The sequence below is a fragment of the Ixodes scapularis genome, unplaced genomic scaffold, assembly GCF_016920785.2.
Source record: "Ixodes scapularis isolate PalLabHiFi unplaced genomic scaffold, ASM1692078v2 PGA_scaffold1__304_contigs__length_218370807, whole genome shotgun sequence".
Taxonomy (NCBI): Eukaryota; Metazoa; Arthropoda; class Arachnida; order Ixodida; family Ixodidae; genus Ixodes; species Ixodes scapularis.
Genome location: NW_024609846.1, coordinates 79,234,056 through 79,256,025, shown reverse-complemented (window position 1 = coordinate 79,256,025; position 21,970 = coordinate 79,234,056). Strand labels below are relative to the sequence as shown.

The following is a 21,970-nucleotide window of genomic DNA, read 5'->3' as shown; positions in this document are numbered from 1 at the left end:
GCTGAGCATCTGGCGCCTGCTGTTTTGTGGCTGCCTCTCCGTTTACGTTCAATCACTTTCCAGTGATGTACGAGTCTTCTTCCCCGGCCAGGCTGACGCTGGGGGCTCATCCTTCAGGCTAGGCCCCAAAAGATAGGCTTTTGTGGCGATACCTGTGTCGAGTCTACCGTGGGGCTCTTGAAGGAGCCAGGTATTTTGAATATGCATATTCGCTTGACGTCATGGGCCACGCGATGTAGCCAAGGAGTGTCAATATTTCGTCTCATGTAACCGGTCTTGAAAAAGGTCTGTCTTAGGCCGAAACGTCGACCGACTTCACAAATAATATGTTATAAAACTCCAAAGAACCGTCTCAAGTACCTTTTTCTGCCGTTTATACTTTTCGGCATCCTGCGCTACGTTTTCTCTCTTTCTCTCTAATTATATATATATATATATATATATATATATATATATATATATATATATATGTGATGTCTCGCTAATGTGCACCTCCGTTCCCCCCTCAAAAAGACATCCATAATGTGAGTTGTCCATAATGACAAGAAAAAAATGCATGTATTTCCCCAGATTGTCCCCAAAAATGGTGTCTACACAGAGGGGTATTCATATTAACGGGATCCGCATAAATGAGGCATGACTATATATATATATATATGTCGCGACTGTTTTCATTTTTCCGCTCCCGAGCCAGACGGATCGGCGTCAAAAGAACGTCTGCGTGAGTACGCCTGAATTGGTAAGCAACCCTGCATTTTAAAACATCGAGGAACAAAATTACCTTGACCCTTCTCGGGGGTAGGGGCAACAGCACCGCTCTGCACTAGTGTCGGTTTGCTGGGAGCGAACGACGTCGACGAAACGGTGGAAATCGTGGCAACGGTGGTCACCATGGGGACAGGCCGCGGTACAAGCACTCACAAGTCACAAAATCACAACTCGCACGAGTTCAGCCGTCACGCCTCGCACCGCGCCGTTCGCAGTGCGGCCGCGAGTTGCAGACTTCACAACCACGAACGGCACGTTTGTGGCACGCAGGCAGCAGCCATCGCGCTTATCAAGCTACAAGGAGACGACTGCGACGGTACATCGTTACTTCGTGCGCACCTGCGGCAGAAGACGAGATTTTTACGGCGTCGCGAGCCGGGAGCAAAGAAAGGCACTTGTGCGGAAAGCAGACGACACGCTACTTCTGCAGCAGACGCCGCGGCGTCGAATGCCAAATCAAACAACGTTCTTGCTCGCTCCGGCGCGGTAGTGCCATCTATGTGCAGCTCTGTCAAACGACAAACGTTCGGAAGGCTGGTTTCACCAAGAGGCGCGCGCGCGCGTTTGAACAGCCTTTACGTATGGTGGTGACGCTGGTTTCCGCTGTAGGCGAGAAGTTTAGCCATTACAGTGAAACCGTTGCATCACGTAACAGTGATTACACAAACGCACGGCGGCATAATAGAGAGTTTAGTAGGTCGTTTCGACGCCCCCGATACGATGCACGCGCAAAGGCGGCGGCGGAGTATCGGGTATGATTACCGGGGACGTCGGAATGATCCACAAAACTGTCCAATGCCTTGGCGTGACATTGTTGATATAGTCAGTGCCCCAGCAACTTGGGCGTTACTACAATGCTGGCCTCGCAGCAATTCTCCGAGAATACGAACGAAACGAATGCCTTCCAGCTCAAGAACATGTTGAACTCGATACAACAGGAGCTTGTAGAAGCTCAGGAAAACTAATCAATCAGGGCGTGATTATTATCCCGCGAAGTCAGGGCCGCGTGTAGATAGGGAAGCAGAAACACTTCTTTAAAAAAACGAGATAGAGGTTGATTAAAGCGTATTGTTATCCCGTGAATCTGAATATCAACTTCGTTTTCCACGAAGATGTAACTAAACGAGAGAGAACACGAAAAACCTCCGTCCAGTTGTGATGTCATAAGAGGACCTTTCGGCCGCCAAGCGCGCGTCGCTCAAGGGCCGCGCGCGCAATCACAAGCTTGCCAGGTATTGGCGACGTGCGCGATCGAAAGCGTCGCTGTGTTTGGCCTTCCACGATTGGCCGAATGCTGACAATGACGTGAGCAAATTATACCTCATTGACGGATAAAAGAGAAATGTAAGAACTTCAATTTCGACGGTGTTGGCAGTTTTGGTTTCAGAGCGCTACGATTTCAATCTTCCGCCGTGCTCCTAACTAACACCATGGAACTTGTTCGCAAGGTAATGACGTTACGAGAGGTAAACACACGAGGGCGCCACCGAAACATCCCGCCGCTCCTGTTCTGCCCTTTTAAGGGAATAGCGAGTGTGCGCGTGCATAGCTTCGATAGGCGCTCAAGATGCGGTACTTTGAAAATAACTTTCTGCAGCCTCCATGCACCAAATTAATAATAATAATAATAATAATTTTGATATTTGGGATCCTGGAGGTCAAATAGTGTTCCCTCAAATACAAAACCGCTTCAGCTTCCCTTTAAAGCGCTGTCGCACTGGGGCAACACGACGGCAACAGCAGCACATGTTGTTCAACGGTCGGGCAAGTTGTTGCTCGCTCCCCGTGTTGTCCGACAACCCTGTCACATCGTGGCAACATCAGCACAACATGGACGACAACGACAATGTTGCCTCGGTATGACACCTTTCGGCTACAAAACAACAGCAACTTGTTTCGGACCACGCGTGTTGCCCAGATCGGTGGATGAGCTAATTTCGTGCCGTCAATACGACAACACAGATATCGCGCAAGCAGCTGAAATAATCTTGAAGAATGTTTCTACAGCGTAATTACGGAAACCGATGATCGAAATGGTCACAGCCACGGTCATGAACGTTCAGACTGGTGTTGAAAATAAAACTGCCCAGAGACCAGCTCACATTACTGCTAGTGAAATAAACTGGCGTGCACGCTTACTCACCCCTGATAAAGTGTAATAAAAATAATAAAAAAAGCAAATATTAAAAAAAACAAAAACGTCGAAGCATTAAAACGACCACTCTGATCATGATTGTTGATTTCATTTCATTCATTATACTCTGAAAGCGTCCATAGGGATTTACATAAAGGAGGGTAAAGGGGTGGGGGGGGGGGGGGGGGGGGGCAATAATAAATTCAAAAACAAACATAAAAGAAATAAAACAAGAAAACGTGTGTAACGGTTGCTATGCGTATAAGTGTTGGATGATTGCAATATTGTCAGGAAGGGAGTTTCATTCGTATGTAGGTAACTGTACATGGTGAGAATTTAAAGAGGTTGGTTCGTGGGGTGAACAAATGAAGTTTTTGCGAATTGTCAGTACGCGCGGAAATATGTCTTGCAGCCCGGCAATACATGATTCTCTCTTCGATGGGCAATGGTAATACAAAGTATGTAATGATGCAAGTCTTTGGGTTTCCCTTCTGTCTGCAAGAGGTGGTAGTTCAAGTTTTTCCCTTAGTAAGATGATGCTTGTGCGCGTGTAGTTTTTTAAGAATAAAGCGTGAGGCTCAGTTTTGCACCGATTCAAGTTTTTGTGTGAAATAAAACTGATGTGGATTCCACATGATAGAAGCGCATTCGAGTTGAGATCGAATGAGGGCGATATATGCTACAAACTTTGTTTCCCAGTTGGCCATGTGAAGAATTCGTCTTAGAAAACTGATCGCTTTGATTTGCTTTTGCACTTATATGATTGATGCGGGCTTCCCAGGAGATGTTTGACGTGAAATGAACCCCAAGATATTTATATGTATGCACATGTTCAAGAACCCGATCGAAGAGAGTGTAGCTAAAATCTGCTGGACTTCGCATAGTAAACTAGGATTTACAAATTTTGTTTTTGCCTGGAAGATGGAAACAGCCGCTACTTGATTTGATTCAAAAATGCCTTAGGAAGTTTGAGGAATGAAGCGGTCACATAGGGCGCAGGCAAATAGACAGTGTTGAAAAATATTTATTCTACCAAATGTTATGAAGGCCGATCGTGTCGGTGTCGCAGTTTTTAAGCACTGTCTGTTCAGCTCAACACCACGCTACAAAAGACGCTTTGGGGTACTGCCGGTGCTAACTCAATTTTAAAGCAGAAATAGGAATTGCATGGAAGAAAGGACACAAACACTTCATACGGTGACGTAAATCCCGAAGATATATCAGCGATTTCACTTTCCTCGGTTAGGCGTTACAGGGGGTATTCACTGGACGCCATATTTGAGGGCGATGTTTAGAGCGCATGCTCAGAATGAGCTCACATTAATAGCCTGCTAGGACCGGCAAACCTGGTGGTGCGGAATGCACGATGCAAAAGAACTGCGGAAGCTCGCCGTCAGCACGCGCTCAGCAGCCGCGCACACAGATATGGCCGCCAGTGAATACTCTCTATTCATTTCCCGCCGGGGTTACCACTGCCTGGGGACAGGGCACAAAAACGAATTGTGCGAATCACTGCGAACGTTTCTTGGGCATTTGGAATACAGATGTTCGAAAAATATAATGCACGCTATTGTGCAGACCAGTATCCATTGCTGAGCAGCTTTAAAATATACAATAAAAGCACCTAGCAAATCTCGCGCAGTATATTCAACCCGTTCGGCGGGACGCTAGGAACAAATAAAAGGTTTACGAAGCAGGTATCCAAAATTAATGCAGCCTTTACCTTCGAGTGTCATTACACATGCCATAGCAACGTCACCAGGGTTAAATTATTTCAGAGAACCGATATATATATATTTACTAATCGAACGACGGCTCTTTCCAATTCTGTTTTTACAAAGAAACTGTATGACCAGATTGGGATAGCTCTGCTGCAACCTCATGCTACAAGCCAACACTTGTCTTCTTTTTTCTACTCTCACACGTGTAGTTCCCTCGTCGATCGATATCGAGCACCTAGTCAGAGTTACAATAGTCAAGTTCTGCAGAACCCGTAAGGCTCGATTCCGCTTCCAGTACGGACGGTATACAACAGTAAAACTACTCACCGTCCTGCATCACGGCGTCTTCGACGTAAACAGACGCTCGAAGACGTTCGGACAACTTAAGAGCTACTCAGTGTGGTTTCCGCATGGAGTTGCAACATGTGTCGACATGTCAGCAGCGTTCCTCAACAGTCGTCGCACGACGAGTTCAATTGCCGGCAGAAACCGAAATCCGGGAAAAGGTTCCGAAAAGGCGTTAGCCGAAAATAACAGGTTCGCGCCGTTGCTCATCACGTTTGACAGACTAGCGGTAGAACGGGGCTGGATTATAACGAAGGCTCCGTGTTTTCGAAGTTATTTTTTTGTGTGTCTGTGTGTGTGTGTGTGTGAAATTCAGAGGGTGTTTTTCTCGGATTTATTTTTTCGCTAAAAATGCGAAGTTTATCAACGATCCTTTTTTTAATGGAATTGGGAGTTTAATTTTACTGCATTCAATCTTTTTTTATTAAAAATAAAAGTAAAGAATATCCGGACACAAACGCACCCCTTAATTCATAAGAACTCACCTGTAACGAACGATATTTCAGCAGGCTGCATTTGGCAAAGGGCGCGAATGCTAAAAGCCGACTGTCCCACGACAAATCTGGTAAGAAAGTATTGCCTCGATTAACGTCGATAGTTTGAAATAACTAAACACCGGAGGACTCAATAGGTGCGTAGCATAAAAGCACCAGCTGGAGCTTTCTGACGAGACATCGCAATCATGAGCGTTTACTCTCCAGAAGTTTCGCGCCTCGCACTTCTACTGCCTTAGTTACACTAGCGCTCTTAGCTGTCATTAAATCAACGGCAGTTGACTCGATCGCGATTGGCCGGAGTTACATGGCGGCGTCAACTGTCATTGAGCCGCTAACGATCTTACCTCGGTTATACTTTATTTCACCTTATGATGTACCACGGGAAATGCTACAACGCAAGCTCTTTGCTCTAGGGCACATCTCGGCCGCACAAGCTCTCGTGCATTAAGGGCAACTGCCAACGCTATGAGCTCGCGCTTCTAGCCTTCGCTGCAGTACAACATAAGGTGAAACGGAGTATAACTGATGGGGGTTCGCTTCTCAATATAGAGCTCAAGATGGCGGCGTTTGCCGCATCGCCGCCAATGCGGCCAGCACCAGCGAAGCACTTGCTACTGCGGAAGATTGGGGGAGGTATCTAGAAAGTATCGCAGCAACAAACATTGTCGGAGGAGGTATGATTCGGAGACAAAGCTGCCTCTAGAACGATCACGGTACGTCGCCGAAGCCAAAGTGTATGGTGCCTGGAGCGCGTTTTCGACAGGTGTGTTTAGCGTCCCATGCTGCCCATACATCAAAAGTAGTTCCGAAGTGGCAACAAATGACGTCACAGAAGTCGAAAAATCATGCTGCTGCGTGTTACGATCCTGGCGGTTGGTCGTAGCAATGCTAACGAGAAGCTGCGAGTAGCACAACCGAACGCGAGTGTCGCTGTCGTTACGGCGTCCCAACCACTGGCTGCTCGAGTTTCCGTGGACTGCCAAAGTGGAGAGCGACCTGCAGCAGAATAGGCGTCTGCCACCTACACGACAGCTGTTGAAACGCCGCCAGGATCGCGACCGGCGACAGCAAGACACTTGTATGACGTCATCACACGGAAATCAAGGGACCACTTTTTCGGACGCGGTAAACACGCCAGCCGGAGACGTGTTCCAGGTACCATAGCCAAAGCTCAGCGAGGGCGGCCATTGTAATGTCGGTGCCACCGTGCCGGTAAGACTTTCGTTGTGTCTCTCTTGCTTGAACTCTAAAAACAAAACAAAAAGTTTATTTGATTTGATTTTAAGCTTTTTATAATAAATGAAAGTTTGCATATAATTTATTTGCATCGCTATTAAAAAAAAATTGCCATGTCTTTGGTTTTGCTTTGGTTTCAACTGAGTCTGTTAACCCGCATCTCAACTGGGGTTGTTTAGACCTATGCACCGTGTAAGGTGAGCTCAATGACAGTTGGGAGCTGTCAACGATCGCTGTCTTAATGGCAGCTGAGAGCGCTAGTGTAACTATAGGGTATAAAAGCCTGCAAAACGATGTCCTTTATAAACTGGCGAACCAGCGGATGCCGAGGGGGCAAGCGCGGTCAGAACCGTGAGCTTCTACGCTTATTCCCTAAAGGCCCTGTACGAATTGCCAGTGAAACGGAGGTAGAACATCCGGCTGCCACTACCTTCGCACAACAAATTGTTGGGCCGTTCGAGGTTGATGGCGACTTTTATTTCTACAGAGGAAATGCGACAAACAGGAAACAGCTTCGCAGCTACATTTACACTCCTCGCCGTTCTGATAGCTGGAACTGCATGCGCTTGCGTCAGATACGTCATTCCGAGCGCGGGCACGCTACATACACTGGTTCGGCGATTTCTTAGGGGCGAAAGTCCTGGTAAAGCCTGAACGACCCTTTGCTGCTCACTCCTACCTCAAACTCTAAACCGTTTCTTTCTTTCTTTCTTTTTTTTTTAATACTCTTAGATGGATGGTCTCAGTTTCGTTTCCATTATTAAACGCTTTCACACTTCGTCGTGTTACTCTGACAGGGAGCTGCGAATTTTCAAACCTAAATTGCACAAGCAAAGAAAAAACAAAAACAAAAAGTACGATCACAAATTACGACGCCCGTTGTTCGTAAATTAACGCGAAGCGTAATTAAATAAAAACAGCAGATAGAAAAGTAAAAAAAAAAGTAAAAAAACAATTAGCAAAAAAAAAAATCAAACAGCTATTGAGGTGAGACCGACAAGTGTCGCCATCTGTGAGTGAGTGGAGCAAACGCGACGTCGCGCAACTCAATGCTACCCAATACCGACGACGAGCTGGTTTGAATCGAACTGACACCTGACACCTGTCATTTTCTATTAGATTTCAACGAACGAACGTCTTGATGACCAGGTGGCAATACAATCAGAGGTTCCAGCCTTGAGTACCTTATACGTCTTCAATACTACGGAAAAGTGAACGATATGACGGAAACAGAAAATACATATATGAACGGACACCGCGAGGTTGCCTCTAAATGACCGTGCGGAAGAAACCGGTGCAGGGATAAAGCAACGCCTGTCCTTTCTAGCTCCACTAATTGTTACGGTACAGAAAAAGAAATATTTGGAAATGTTAAAAAGGGCTAAAATTTCGGTAACGAAACGCGGTTAAATTTTTTCGGAGATCGTTTCGTTAATTGATCGTTAAATATAATAAAGAATAGAGGTGCTTGTCAACGAAGCGAGCTATGAATCAGGTGAAACAATTATATTTCATCATTATTATAATTTAAGTGTTATTAGCACACCGCCTGAAAAAAACGACGCCTTTACGATTTCGGGCTCCTTTCTAGACGAAACAACTGTACACAAAAGGTTCAGCTCTGGGGCGTGTGGTCTCTCTACGAACTCGAAATATAAGTTACAAAAGGAGTCGGTTGGTAGTGGGCAGGTGAAGGATCAAGCTAACTTGCTAAAAGAAAAGGAAAAAAAAAAAAAAAAAATATCGCGTCACAGAACATTAAATGCCAAGAGTGGGCGTCAAGGTCACCGATTCTTGTGGAATATAAAACAAATAAATGAAAATTTAAAAAATATACACCGGGACAAATAAAAAAAAAAGTGAAAGAGGCAGTAAAACGGTTACCGGTCTCCCCGAAGATGGTTTCGCCACTGAGCAAAGAAGGGAAGCAGGGAAGCCAACCCCGTGGACGCTCTTCGCTCTTTCACGGTTTGCAACAGCACAAACAAGCGATCGCCGGGGTCTTCTGCTTTCCTACGAGAATTGAAAGGCTGCCACCAAAAACTGTGAGCATCGAGTTTCTGGGCGAGAGCTATCTCCGACGAGACTAATCAAGTGCATTGAATGCGCTTCGACCTTGCGCATTTAGCACGGGTACACGTTTGCGCCTGTGCGAGTCTTCGGCTGACCTCGAACTTATAATGAAACTATTCTAGCCAAGCACTAGCGTCTATCGCTCCGAAGTGTTCGAGGAAGCGCTGACCTCTCGCTCGGAGTATATAACTAGCAACTCCGGCGAAACATTCCTTTTCGCCTTCCACGACGCCCAGCGGATTATTTGCTTCGTGCGGTAGAGATTAAACGATTCCGACTATTCTGATAACTTCATTAGTCACTGACGCTGTCACAACCTCACTTTGTGTCAGAGCACACAGATGTCGTCAGAGTGGACGCAGCTGTTCGCTCCTGAACACCCTAAAAATTTTTCACGCGGAGCAAAGACAAAGCATGGCTTAGCTGGGAGGGCGATTAATATTTAGGGACCAGCGGGCCACATCAAACTTGGCTATACCCCGTTTCACTTTAAAGGGACACTGACAGGGTATTTATGCTCGCAAAGGCTTTTATTTGTACGTGACATATGAGAGCGCAACTACCCAGAACACAATTTGCGGCTCGAAATTTGTTTTCTTTCCGCCCGAAAACCACCGATCAAGAAGTGGCCGGTTTGAGTCGCGCTCACTCTCTTCTTCATGGTCACGTGCCGTTTTCTATGGTTTCGAGACAACCACCAAATATAATAAAAGCCGTGGGTCATCGAAGACACGCAGTCACTATTAAAAATAGAAAACAAATATTATACCCAATTTAGTGGCTTCTAGAAAGCTACAAATGCGTAGATTAAAGAGAAAAAAAGTTGAACAGAGATTTGAAAGCACTGTGCCTTCGCGTAATTCTCAGCATGGCGTCGCATCGCGCTGGGAGTCACGGGCTGGACGACTAAACGAAGCGGACTATGTGAGGGCGGCGGATGACGGGCGTGGGACTTCTACTTCAGAAGTGTTACGTCTTTTCCGCCTATTCCTCGGATTCTTTTTTTTTTCTTTTTTTAAGTGTTATAAAATAACTTTAGAAAGCAAGTAAACAAACAAAGAGTAGCTAAGACCGAACGGTACGCTCCGTCCTTTACGAGTTCCACAGTACAGGAGCAGGCCACAACATTCCGACCTAATTTTTAACATCCTAACAAAAAAAAAAAAAAAAAAAAAACTACAACAGTGACAGGATGAAACAGTTCGTAACAACAGTTATAATACGTGGTGAGGGACATACAAAGTAGTCTCCAGGTCGCGAGTGAGCAATCACGTTTCATACATAACTTGTTCCTCTTTTCTTTCTTCTTTTCGGGAGTTAAAAAAAAGTCGTATTATACTCCGTTTCACCTTATGTTGTACCGCAGCGAAGGCTAGAAGCGCGAGCTCATAGCGTTGGCAGCTGCCCTTGGTGCACGAGAGCTGCAAAAGCAAACATATATGATTTAAACATGCACGTGGCGTGTCCGCACGCAGCTCTCTTCACGGCTAGGTGGCGCAAGCTACCGCCCAATATAAAGGGTACACCCGTTAGCATCCATACATCTACCCAGCGAACACACCGTGTCTTTTGCGTGATGTACGAGCAACGCAATGAGGTAAAGGGGTTTAGACTTTAGAGCGATGAACTGGCAGCAGAAAGTGACCCCCAATTGGCCGCCGCCTGTTGCAGTTTTTGACTAGACATGTGACCTAATAGATTTACGTTGATTTTAACGAAGTACCACGCACAAATAATTGCTTATTGATCTTTAATAACAGTACCGACGAGATAAGTTGTGCAGTATTTTGGGTTTTTATCGGAGCTAGACACTAATCTCTGAGGCTAACAGTATTGGGAAAAAAAAAAAAAAAATATATATATATATATATATATATATATATATATATATAGTTCATGTTTTTTTTACAGCGATTGCAATACAGATTTCGGCTGTTTTGCGTAAAATCCTCAGGATTCGAAACGGTCACGTGTCTAGTGGTCAAAATTCTGCAATAAGGCCGGAGCCAGGAGGGGGTCACATTTGCCTGGTGGACATCCCGTCCACCAGGCGCCAGTTTATCGCTCTAAGCCTCTCTACCTCGTTAAAGCAACTTGGCTTTCTCTATAGAGATACAGACGCGGCTCAAAATATGCGAGGGGGGTGCTCAACAAGTTTTGCCTTTCTAAACTGGGTGATTATTATTATTATTTATTTATTGATTTAATTAAGCGATGGGATTGCAAGGCGTCTCATTCGAGTGAAAGTTTGGAATCTCCTCTTTGCCAGGAGTGCACCGGTGGCGATGCCCTTCCGCCACCGGTGCACTAGAGTTTCTGGATGCCGTCGTAGAATATTGAGGGCGGCTGTCGACCGACGGCGCACGCCGCACTGGTGACCTCTTCGTCGGACGCGGTTGGATCGATTGAAATCGATTGAAGACATGAGCATGAAATAGAGGTTCCTCGTGTATGGGCTGTGGGCCTCGGGAATGAGGGGATTTGTGTGGTCGTATACGTGGAGCGAGTGACGAGGCGCTATTAGATGAACGAATCCCCACTTTGGGAAACAGCCAGGAAGTCTGATGGCGCCAGGTCCGGGCCGTAAAGGCCGCTTCACACACTGGCGACTGCATACGACCGTGTGGCCTTTTAGATTCTCTAACGACGAGAGAACACACTGACGCCATCTATCGGGTGGCAATGGAGCAACGGAACACATTTCCGTATGTTTCCCATTTCCTTGCGCGCATCACTCTTTCCTTCTAGTCTCGGAATAACTTCTGACATTGTTATAAACGACACTTTTCTCATTAAGAACACATGATCTCGAAAGTACCTCAAAACCCTTGGCTCTAGCGAAATGCAGTTCAAGGGTCAGCTCATAGATGGCGCCAGTGTGGTCTCTCGTCACAAGGGACCATAAGAATTCGGTCGTAAGCAAACGCAAGGGTGTGAAGGGGCCTTAAGTTGGGTGCACGGCGGGAGGGTGACGCAACACATCTGGGAACTGCAGCTTCTCCAGTACTTTTTAAGTCCCGTCAAAGGCCGCTTCCAGCCTACTACGACAGCATGCCGAGACCAGTACACCGGTGGCAGAAGTGCATCGTCGCTGGTGAGAACTATATCGAAAAGTGATGTGCTCCTGTGCGAAAGAAGATACTCCAAACTTTCATTTGAACGCAACAACTTTCAATTCTAACACTAAATAAAAAAATAAGAATAACAATAATTACAGCCCAGGAGGCAAAACAAACTTAACACACCTATAGATGAAAAAAGAAAAAAAAAAAAGGGTGAAGTTTATCAATTAAAGCCAGTGAAGAACACAAAAAAGAGGTCGTCAAACACGTGGGCCGACATACTTGGAGACGCGCCAGACATTTATGAAGTCGTCGCTGACACCGAGCAAGATGTCCCTTATCGCTGCAATTTCGAACGGCGTAAGACATGCATGACGTCACTGCCCCGCCTGAAGTCACAGGACAAACAAGGGAAGCTGACACCAGCGTCAAGAATCACGTTCACGCAGCTGCGCATCCATAAACACATTATCTCTGCTTGACACAGTCTCACGAACCAAAGGGGACAAAAAGAAGAAAGAGAAAAACGTACGGGGGAGCCACCGCTGCGTGCATTTTTATTGCGCGTAGACAGTGGAATCGGTGCTAATGTCCACAAATATTAGGTAGTTATATGCGTAAATTAGAGCTGAAATTGTATTATATGCTTTCCTTTTGTTGCATTCCTGCATCGGATGCTTGGTGCAACTACCTATCACACTCTTCTATAATGGCCTTCGAGAGACGGCCGACAGGATACGTAACAAATAAATTAAATAACTCGAGGTTGTGGACGTCGCGAGCTTGCGAGGATCAGGCTTGAGTAGGCTCGACGTTTTAAAGCTTTTACCAACGACAATAAACAAATACAAAAACAAACAAAAAGATCTGTAAGAAAAAAATAATAATACAGAAACAAAAGAAAACTCGACTTTCACAAGTCGGTGATCAAATGGCCCCGGCCAGGGCAACTGGAAAGCAGAAAAAAATAAATGCAGAATAAACGAGGGTTTGCGCGACCTAAAGACGTCCTCAACCGTGATTCCCAAGTTCTGCGAATGTCAGAACAACTCGCAGTGGTTCTGACTGAGGCTTACCAAAAGCACGAACAAAGCGAAAAAAGTGACCTTCCACGGGTTCACCAGCATGCCGGCAGATGGTATTCCGGAAGCGGAAGGCGACAATCATGCCGTCTTTCCTCCCACATTCAAGCTGTCACAAACGCGTTCGCTGTCCAGTCTATTTCCGGCCAGACTCGTAGAGGTCAAGGGTCACTCTGTCACCTCAACATACTGCGCACGTACTGTGGCCGCAATTTTACTCTAGACAGCTCGTGAGCATGGTGGATTTACGAGACCTCTGTACCGGGCGACAGGGCAACTGCCAACCCTACCCCTAGCAAAGGAACCGCAACATACAAGAAACATTTCGTGCAAGTTGGATATGACACTGAATTCCGAAAAGACTAACGAGTCGTGGGGAGATGTAAGCGTTTTGTGGGCAAAGATAAATTACTTGTAGAAAAGCAAGTACTTCGTTTTCATCTCAAGAAAAAAAAAAAAAAAAAAAAGAAACTTTGCGCATTGTTCATAAGCTGCGCGTAGTAGTTCGTGTATGTGATTGCAAGAGGAAGACGCGATGCTTTTGGCGTTTGAAACGTCTACATCTTGATAAGATAACATTTATCTAATATAGCATACACCTACATCTACCTTAATTCTCTAGATAAAGGGAGAAATTAGTCATGTTCCGCGAGAAATCTGACTTTTTTTTTTTTTTTTTTTTTTACTACGGTTTTTGGGGTGGAAACGAATGGAAGAAATAACCCTCAACTGAGCTTGAGACCCTCGTGTGTTTGTCCCGTTCCTTCGTTTCGTTGCCCGGCATTTCCTCGGTGACGTAGATGCACGCGTAATAATAAGTGACGTCACATGAGGCAGCACAAAACACCGCAAACAAGGGACATCCGACGGCTGCATGAAAGAGTCTAAATAAAGAGCGCGCGCGTTTTTACTGCATACTCCATGGCTTCGCGTTGTTCCGACAGCAGAATGCCTTCCGATCGGTCAAATAGTCTCTCCTCTCCAGACAACTCGGACGAACTCCAACACCCACGACCTTTATCTACGAAGTGCCTCCGAGAGGAAGCAAACCCACGTTAGTTCTGGCTCCGACGTACCGGACGACAAACAAAGGCGCGCCAGCATTGCGAGTCCTAGCACCCCTGTCAGAGAAGCAAAGTTATTCTAGTCTGACTCACCGCGCTCGTTACACGACACCCACACAAGCCCTCTTCTTGACCTACAAGGCCGACATTACGCTCGAGAAACGAGCCACCCCTCTGGCCGCTTCCATTTTCAGGGTTCGTGCGTATGGCGCGTACTTTGCTCGCTTTCCGAAGCGACGATCATGCGCGCGCACTACTGGGGCTGTGATTTTGTAAACGCCGGAACGGCGCACGCACGAAGACGCTTTCACAAACAAGTCCTCGTTTTCCCCCACCAGGCGTGGGCACTGCGCACGCGCCGTGTCGACGGCAGTACCACCACAGCGCTGTGACGTCAGAGAAGCGAGTTGGTGTAGAGTGCGCAAAAAGAGGGCATTCGTGCGTTGCAGTTACGAGGACTGGCGCGAGTGCCCAACGAGTAGTGGATTTGGCGTCGGAATTGGGCGGATGGCTATGTGGCTATTTTTAGGCTATTTCACATCCTAACGTGGCGTTATTTTTATTTTATTTTTCGTTTGGTTTAGTGGAGATTTACAAAAAGACACTTCAGCATGGACACAAAGCGTCAGTCCACCGCTTTCGAATTCCCGCTTTCAGGGATTATTTTTTAGTGTGAAGATGCGTGAGCGTGACGCTTGAGCTACCGTGACCTATAGATTCAACGCTGAAGGGAAGCTTTTGTATTCATTGTGGCTTATCTTGTGCTTCCCAATCCTTTCTTCCTCCTACTGGCGTCTCTTATTTTCTCGAGTTTCCCACCATCCTCCTACAGGAGGCACTCTAGTGCCTCCTACAGGCTCCCTAGAGGCTCCCTAGGAGGCACCTCTTCCGAGGAAAAAAGACACTAAAGGCAACTCAAGACATCCACCAGAATTTGATGTCATCCGATTACGCGTGCTGTACCGGATATAAAGGAGGCTTTTCCGCAAAACATGAAATATTCTTAAAGCACAATGAGTCATAATAAAAGAACAGATTTAAAACAATGAATAATCCGAACAAGGCCAAGTTTGAAGCTCAGGAGCAGCCATGTTTCGGGCTATCCGAGCTTGTCATCACGCTCCTGACACTGCCCATGTCGAATGCCGGAGAGAGTATTTAGTAACGTGTCCTTCACAAAGTCAGAACTAAGGAACAGGATGTCCCTTCCAACTTTTCAACATCCTCTATGTAAAGCTTGCTTTTATTGGGAAGGACGAGTGCCGTAAGGACGTCAACCCTACTGAAGAATGTTTTGTCCCTTTTAAAACGAAAATCAATCAAAATCAGTCAGCCGAGCACGAACGATTGTTTGATAAGTATGTAACCGTAAAAACGCGTGGAAAGTGTTAGTACTTTTTTTGTGTTTCAAATAAAACGTTTTCAATAGATTTCAAGATGTCGTAGATCTTGCAAGCTGCTCCTAAATTCTAGATATGCGGACGCAGTACTTTCGCCTTGAGCTCGTACATTCAAGCGCACGATTCTTTGGTTTCTGCAGAGGTTTCTTGCAGAAACCAAAGAATTGTTTTGGTTTCTTGCATTTGGCTACTTTTGGGCTACACCATCTGGCATTTGGCGGTTTTAGCTAGAACCTACCTGGCAACCCTGGATACAACGATTGCGCCAACGTTCGGCTCAAACTTGACCCGAAGTCGATCGAGCACTGACGCAGCACTCGTTTGCTTCCAATCTGTTTCCAGCGTTGGCCTTCTCTGATGACGCCAACTGATTCGGTACTACGGCCTTGACTTCTAGGCGGTGGTAACTGGCTTCTCGGGACTAATCTTCGTTTCAGCTTAGGTCCGGACGCAGCCGACGCTACGAAAGCGCACTGTCTTGGTGTTCGTCGTGCACCTGTTCTATCGGAAAAGTATATCACCGGCAATAATAGACGCCTTTTAAAAGTCACATGCCGACTATTAGAAGGACGGAACCACTCGACGAGGTAGAGGGCCTTAGGGCGATCAACTGGCAGTTGAAAGTGACCCCCAATTGGCCGCCGCCATGTTGCACGTTTTTGACCACTAGACACGTGACCTTATAGTTTCACGTCTAGATTTCAACGAAGTACTGCGCACTAATAACTGCTTATTGATCTTTAACAACAGAACCGACGAGATAAATTACGTTTAATTATAATGCAATTAAATGCAAAGGTGCAAACGAGCTGGGCAATAATCTTTTCTCCAGGATTATTTTCGTCAAAAGTTATGTTTCGTTTGTTTTAAGTCCAAAGTGTAATTTTACGACAAAAACTCGGCCAGCTTCGCAATGCCTCCATAAGATGCGGTCAGCCGCGGTGCTGTATTTTGCGGCACAGACACTGATCTCTAAAATAACAGTATCGAAAAAAAAAAAAAATATATATATATATATATATATATATATTTTTTTTTTTTTTTTTTTTTTTTTTTTTTACAGCGATTGCAATAGAAATCTTGGCTCAGTTTGGCGTAGAAGCCTCAGAATTTGGTACGGTCACGTGTCTAGTGGTCAAAATTGTACATGGCAGCAGCCAAGTGGGGGTCACTAGGGCCACTAAATGACAATGTTGTGGGCACCGCCATTTTGGTGCTTGTGCAGAGCAGACGCAACTGGCGATAGTCATGATTCAAAAGTGCGACTTCCTCAGCGTTAGATTCGCTGTTAGGAAGCTGATGCAATATTGCTTTGCTTTATCGCGAACTGTTTAAACATTTATGGAGGACGGAAAAGCGTTTCCTGTGATTCCAGATAATGAAGATTAAGATAAATGGCAACTATGATTTCAAGCCACAATATGGCCAAGTACCGTCACTCTGAAGTGTAGCTTACTTAGAGACATCAGGGATCACTTTTGCCTGGTGAACGGGATACCAGTGTATCATATCGCTCTAAGACCCTCTACCTCGTTGGAACCACTGCACAATGGCGGAACAACTGACATCGCGGAAGGTGCAAGTAATTTCATAAGATAGGGACAGTCGGAGGTCAGCCAACGCTAGGGGGCGAAGATCCAACCAAACAGCGTCAAAAGTGCAACGTCACTGCGTTCGCTCGTCACCTTATTCCGTGGGTGTGTTTTGCCTTCTAATCCAACGAAAAGCATAAAGAATACCGTGACGTTGCGCTTTTAGTCCGCCATTGTGCAGGGATTTCACAGCTGCCAACAGAGGCCAGTGTTTCGAAGGGGGTCCATTTGTGTAGACGTATAGGGCGCTATTACCTGACGACGCGTGGCAGACTACAGCTTGCACTATGCGCTACCTCCGCAGGTTTGTATAGAAACGAACTGCGAGCACAGGAAATGATCCCAGAAACGGCGCACGCCGGAAATTGCGCGGGTTCTTTTCGTTGGATCTGTCCCGATTTCGCGAAATGACGCTGCACACACAACGTCGTCGCTCAGCTCTGGTGTGGTGCGTTTGTGAGCCTAAAATATCATTTCGCATTTTTTCAGAGGAAACGTGTTTTGCTCCCAGAGCTTTGCAATGAGAACGACGACGAGGTTCGTCGGAGCGCGCGTGCCGTAGACGCGAAAAATTTTTCGTGAAGAACCGGTTTATGTAAAACGCTCTCGCATAGTTATATCACTTAGATTCCATTGCAGGGTTGACAATGGCACGTGCACCTATAACGCTGCTGCTATCGACGAATGAACAGAACTTTGACGTTCTGCACAATGTGTGGCGCCATCTGCAGCACCGAAAGGATTGCTGGGAACATCCTGTATAGAGCTTTTCCACAAGGGCGCCGCCATCTTGAATTGCCGTCACTTCCAGTATGGGAGAAAACATCGTTTTGCCGTTGCCACGCCAATAAAAGACATTTAGGATATAAGCCTAACCATCACACATTCTCGTTTTGACTCCCCTCTATTTTTTTGCTAGTTACAGGTTGAAACGTTTTATTATTTTGTCGTCGCCCATACTAGAAGTGACGACAATTCAAGATGGCGGCGCCAGCAGGAGCATCTACAGGCAATGCTCCCATGAGTCACTGCGCGCTCCTTGATTTGCAGCCCGAGCACACAACGAAACAAATTGCGAAGGCCCGTCTGTTACCTCCACGCACGCGCACGTGCGAACCCGGAAATGGTCCACTTAGCGATAAAGCCGAATTCCCAGTTGAGTTCCGCCCCAGCAGACGCACAAACTTGGCTCTTCGACGAAGGCGTCTTCCTGAACCGATTCAACCGAACACCACGCAGCGGGGAATCTTGGGCGTTGTGCGCAGGAGCGCGGAGACCGCTCCGTTGTCTCATTTTTGAGCCGATAAAATGTGAGCGCGTAGGACGACCGACACCCATGCTGCCGCTACTCCCTGGGCGGTCAAGTGACAGCGACGACACACGAAGCCCTTTCTATCTGCAGCTAGGTTCGGACGACTGGTAGGCGGCTGATACCGTTCCTGCGTAGACGGATCCAACAAGTGGGCGCAACGGATCGACGAATGCTGGCTCTTCCTTCGGTGCTAGCAATACTTCGGACACAGCGGCCGTATCGAATGAGCCAACTGATATACACGTTTGCAAGTCCGGTCTCAGGGCGCCGCCATCTTCCTCAGTGGGGTGCGCTCTCGGGAGCGGCCATAATCCGATTACGACGCCTTAGCAAGGCTTCGTAATCGGATTATGACTGGTTCAAGCGCACCCCAGACAGGCAAGATGGCAGCGCCCTGAAGCCGGACTTGCAAACGTGTATAAGGGACGCAGCTTTTTTTTTAGGTTTGAGTTTTTTTCGCAAGATGCTGAATGGTGCCAGTTGTCGACAACAAGCTCTACTTTCTCACTGAAACTTTCAGAACATCACTTGTGACTTTTGCATGAGATGACCGATCCTTCAGATACTTTGGAATCTGCTTCGGAACGCTAGCACTACATTTGGGCAGAAAACAAGCGTTCAGCAATCCGTAATTTATTTTGGTGCAAAAAAAAAAAAAAAAGAAAGGATAAATGTTTTGGATGGCCACATTCTATATGCGGATATATGCATTTAAATGGAGTATAGACGCTTCACGCACGCACGAGATTACAGCGGCCATTGCTGACCTTCTCTTGTCTTACCGAGATACCAAGCCACTGAAGCGGGCTTTGGCGAACCTCCAGAAAGCCTCATGTTGGAAAGAGGTCACTGTCGAATCTAAAATGTCAATAACCTGTCCTGCTATGGTAATGATGTAGTGAAGCGATCAAAATGAGAGAGAATACAAAAAGTGATGGTCGGTTATGGCGGTGCCCATGCACAGGTGCTTGCAGCAGAGCAAAAGAGAAGGAACGGAACAAATGATCTCACAAGATTAGGCGATCGTCAGGCCCGGTAATATTTGTGGAATATCATCTTACGTCGTTTTCTTGCTTGTTTTCATTTCATTTTTTTATTACTTTTAATTGGCAGAGCACTAAGCCTTCAATACTGAAGGCTGACAAGACGAAAGGGTAAACGATTTTGCCGACGCCATACATGCGATGTGACACCGAGTTGACGTGTAAAAAAGATGTTAATTGCTTTCGGTGCATGCAACTACGTCGCGCTTAATCACATCTGTTCCCGCCGTTCTCGGAACGCGCTTACATGAGCGGTTGGCGTACATAACACTGTCAACATAATCGCCAAGAAAAAAAAACATTTTTTCTCTCCTTTTTTTGAGCAGCAGCTTGCTTTGTTCAACCACCAACCAGTAAAGTTCTCAGTTGTATCAAAAATCAAGCACGCATTTGGTCATTAACACTTTGTCTAAACTGATTAAGATTTTTTTTTTTTTTTTTCTTTTTCTGACCGTTGTTGGGGGACTTTGTTTTCCGGCTGCTGCGTAGCGGCTCGAATGTTGGGAAACACGAGGAAAGAGTCGACTGCTACGCATTGGTGATGCTCGAGTACCGACAACACCCTTGCTGTTAAACGGAAAGTTGGTTTTCTGAACACGACGTTACACACGTCCGCTAAGGGACGGCGAAGTTCAGTCCGCTCAAAACAGTGGCATTTTCCCACAGACCGTAGGACGTTCATTCACACAATGCGTTTTGGTCTAATCAGTCAACTGGAAGACACAGAAAAGTTGCGAGAGTGCAAGATGAGGTACAACTCACCGCTAACTCCACCGAGCAGTCCGTCTCCTTCGGCAGGGCCGGCTCCGTTGCACGGACCCAGCTGAATGCTGGACTGACGTCGTCGCTGACGACGGCCGCACAACAGTCGGTGTTCCCGCTGAGTCATCGTTCTGACGAGTCGGCGACAGCAGCCGAACACTGTCCGACAGCGCAGAGCAGACCTCAGCGCACGCAGTCCGCAAATTCAATCGCACCAGCCCGCGCAGAGTGGTGGTGGGGCCAGTCTCATCTGGGCAACATGGTTGCCTTTAAAAAAAACGCTAAGCTCAAAGTGAATTCGTGTCAAGATGATTCGGGCTGGCCCAGACACTCCATGGTTCCTGCCGGCTTGTTCGAGCGCGTCGAGGATGCGGCGATGTTCGACGATCCGGCGGCGGCCGGGTTCGGACGACGAAGCGTGAACTCGCTTCTACGGAGGAGTTAGGCCTAGCTCGACAGGCCAAAGGCGTCGGGCCCTCGACGGCGGCGAAGTAGGATGATGGTGCGGGCTGGCCGGCCCGAATGGGAGAAGAAAATCCGACGGGAAGAGCGAAGTTGGAGATGGAGATCGAACGGACCGATACGGAGGTGTAGGTAATCAGCGTAGGGGAGGCCGCGGCGTACTGCACGGCACGGATCTGTGACTGATAACACGCGCACACAAGTTGCCACAGCGATGAGAGACCCGCCGCCCCGCCGGAACAACGCAACCAACGCAACGATCAGCCGGATCGGCTCGTTTACCGGCGACTAGAGAAAACTTCGGCGCGCACTTTATTGGATGAAATTTGGTGACGTCACGACCAATAGGAGCACGGAAACAGACGCGGTCCCCTCAACGGCCGGAGAAACATCGGAAACATCGTGCCTGACGAACGAGAGGTGAGTGGTTTGAGTTTTCCTGTGATGTGATCTCTATGTGTGTTCGTTCCACGCGTCCGAGCTGTTTCTTCGTTTCAGATCTATTTGGCGCCGCTGCCTACATTGTTTGAGCCTGCGTTCACAATTAAAACAACCATCGCAGAAAGCTGAAAGCCCGCCGAAGAACGGCTAACTTGCGAGCTAAACCTAATTCAACAAAACCATTTGATCCGACAAAATAATGTGCTTGATCTTACATTTCATGTCAACAAAGAACTGCGCTGTCTGTCTTCGTCCCTACATGTTTTATTCTTTCGTGTTTTTCAAATCTTTACCAACCCGCGTCCAATCGAATGCCCCGATCACAAAAAATAGTTGGTCGTGCTCCGGTGGCCCTTATCATCAGCCGGTAAGGCAGTTACGTTTATCGTTTCTATATTTTGACCCAAGTAACGTCATATTCTCAAACTGTGAAATTCTATCACCACCTCTAGTTTCACATTCTGGTGCACCGTGCACTTGCAGCTTCCTGCACCCCTGCGAGGTTTCCTGCGATCGTACCTTGTGTATTATGGATTTCTCGCCGCACGCGAGTGCTCTCGAAGGCGTGCTATACACTCTGTAACATAGGTTGTGTGCAGAAAAGGCACAAGCCCGAGCACAAAAGCGCCCTTTTTGCACGAGCAGCCGTGCAAAAAGAACATTCTGCGAAGCTACGCCCTCGCACCCGTGCCTCTGCTGCACACAACTTATTAATAACCGAGCCGTTCTCGTTTTTGTTTTGCATATTACTGGTCGCGACTCAACACCGTTTCTTTTGAAGCTGATGGGCACCACAAGGCGTGAAAGAGGTGACTTGCAGCTTTGCCAAGGCAGCAGCAAGACACTACAAGCCTTCGCATTAACTGGCTAGCCAGTGGCGCTCTGTTCTGAACAGCACTGCGTGCCATGCAGAGGGTTTGTGCAAGCTTGCTGGGTGGCGACGCTAGCCACGGTAAGTGCATCCTATGCAGCTTTC

The 21,970-nt window shown here is 46.9% G+C and overlaps 1 protein-coding gene across 1 annotated transcript in view; it reads right to left on the bottom strand.

The window, feature by feature from the left end:
• The window catches only part of LOC8042181 (polyamine-transporting ATPase 13A3), a 114,771-nt gene extending 93,975 nt beyond the window's left edge, over window positions 1-20,796 (bottom strand). Inside the window, exon 1 of the mRNA XM_029980552.3 lies at window positions 20,092-20,796. Coding sequence (XP_029836412.2) covers window positions 20,092-20,218 — 127 coding nt within the window. The 5' untranslated portion in view covers window positions 20,219-20,796. The remainder of the gene's footprint in view (window positions 1-20,091) is intronic.
• Between the last annotated feature and the right edge of the window lie 1,174 nt (window positions 20,797-21,970).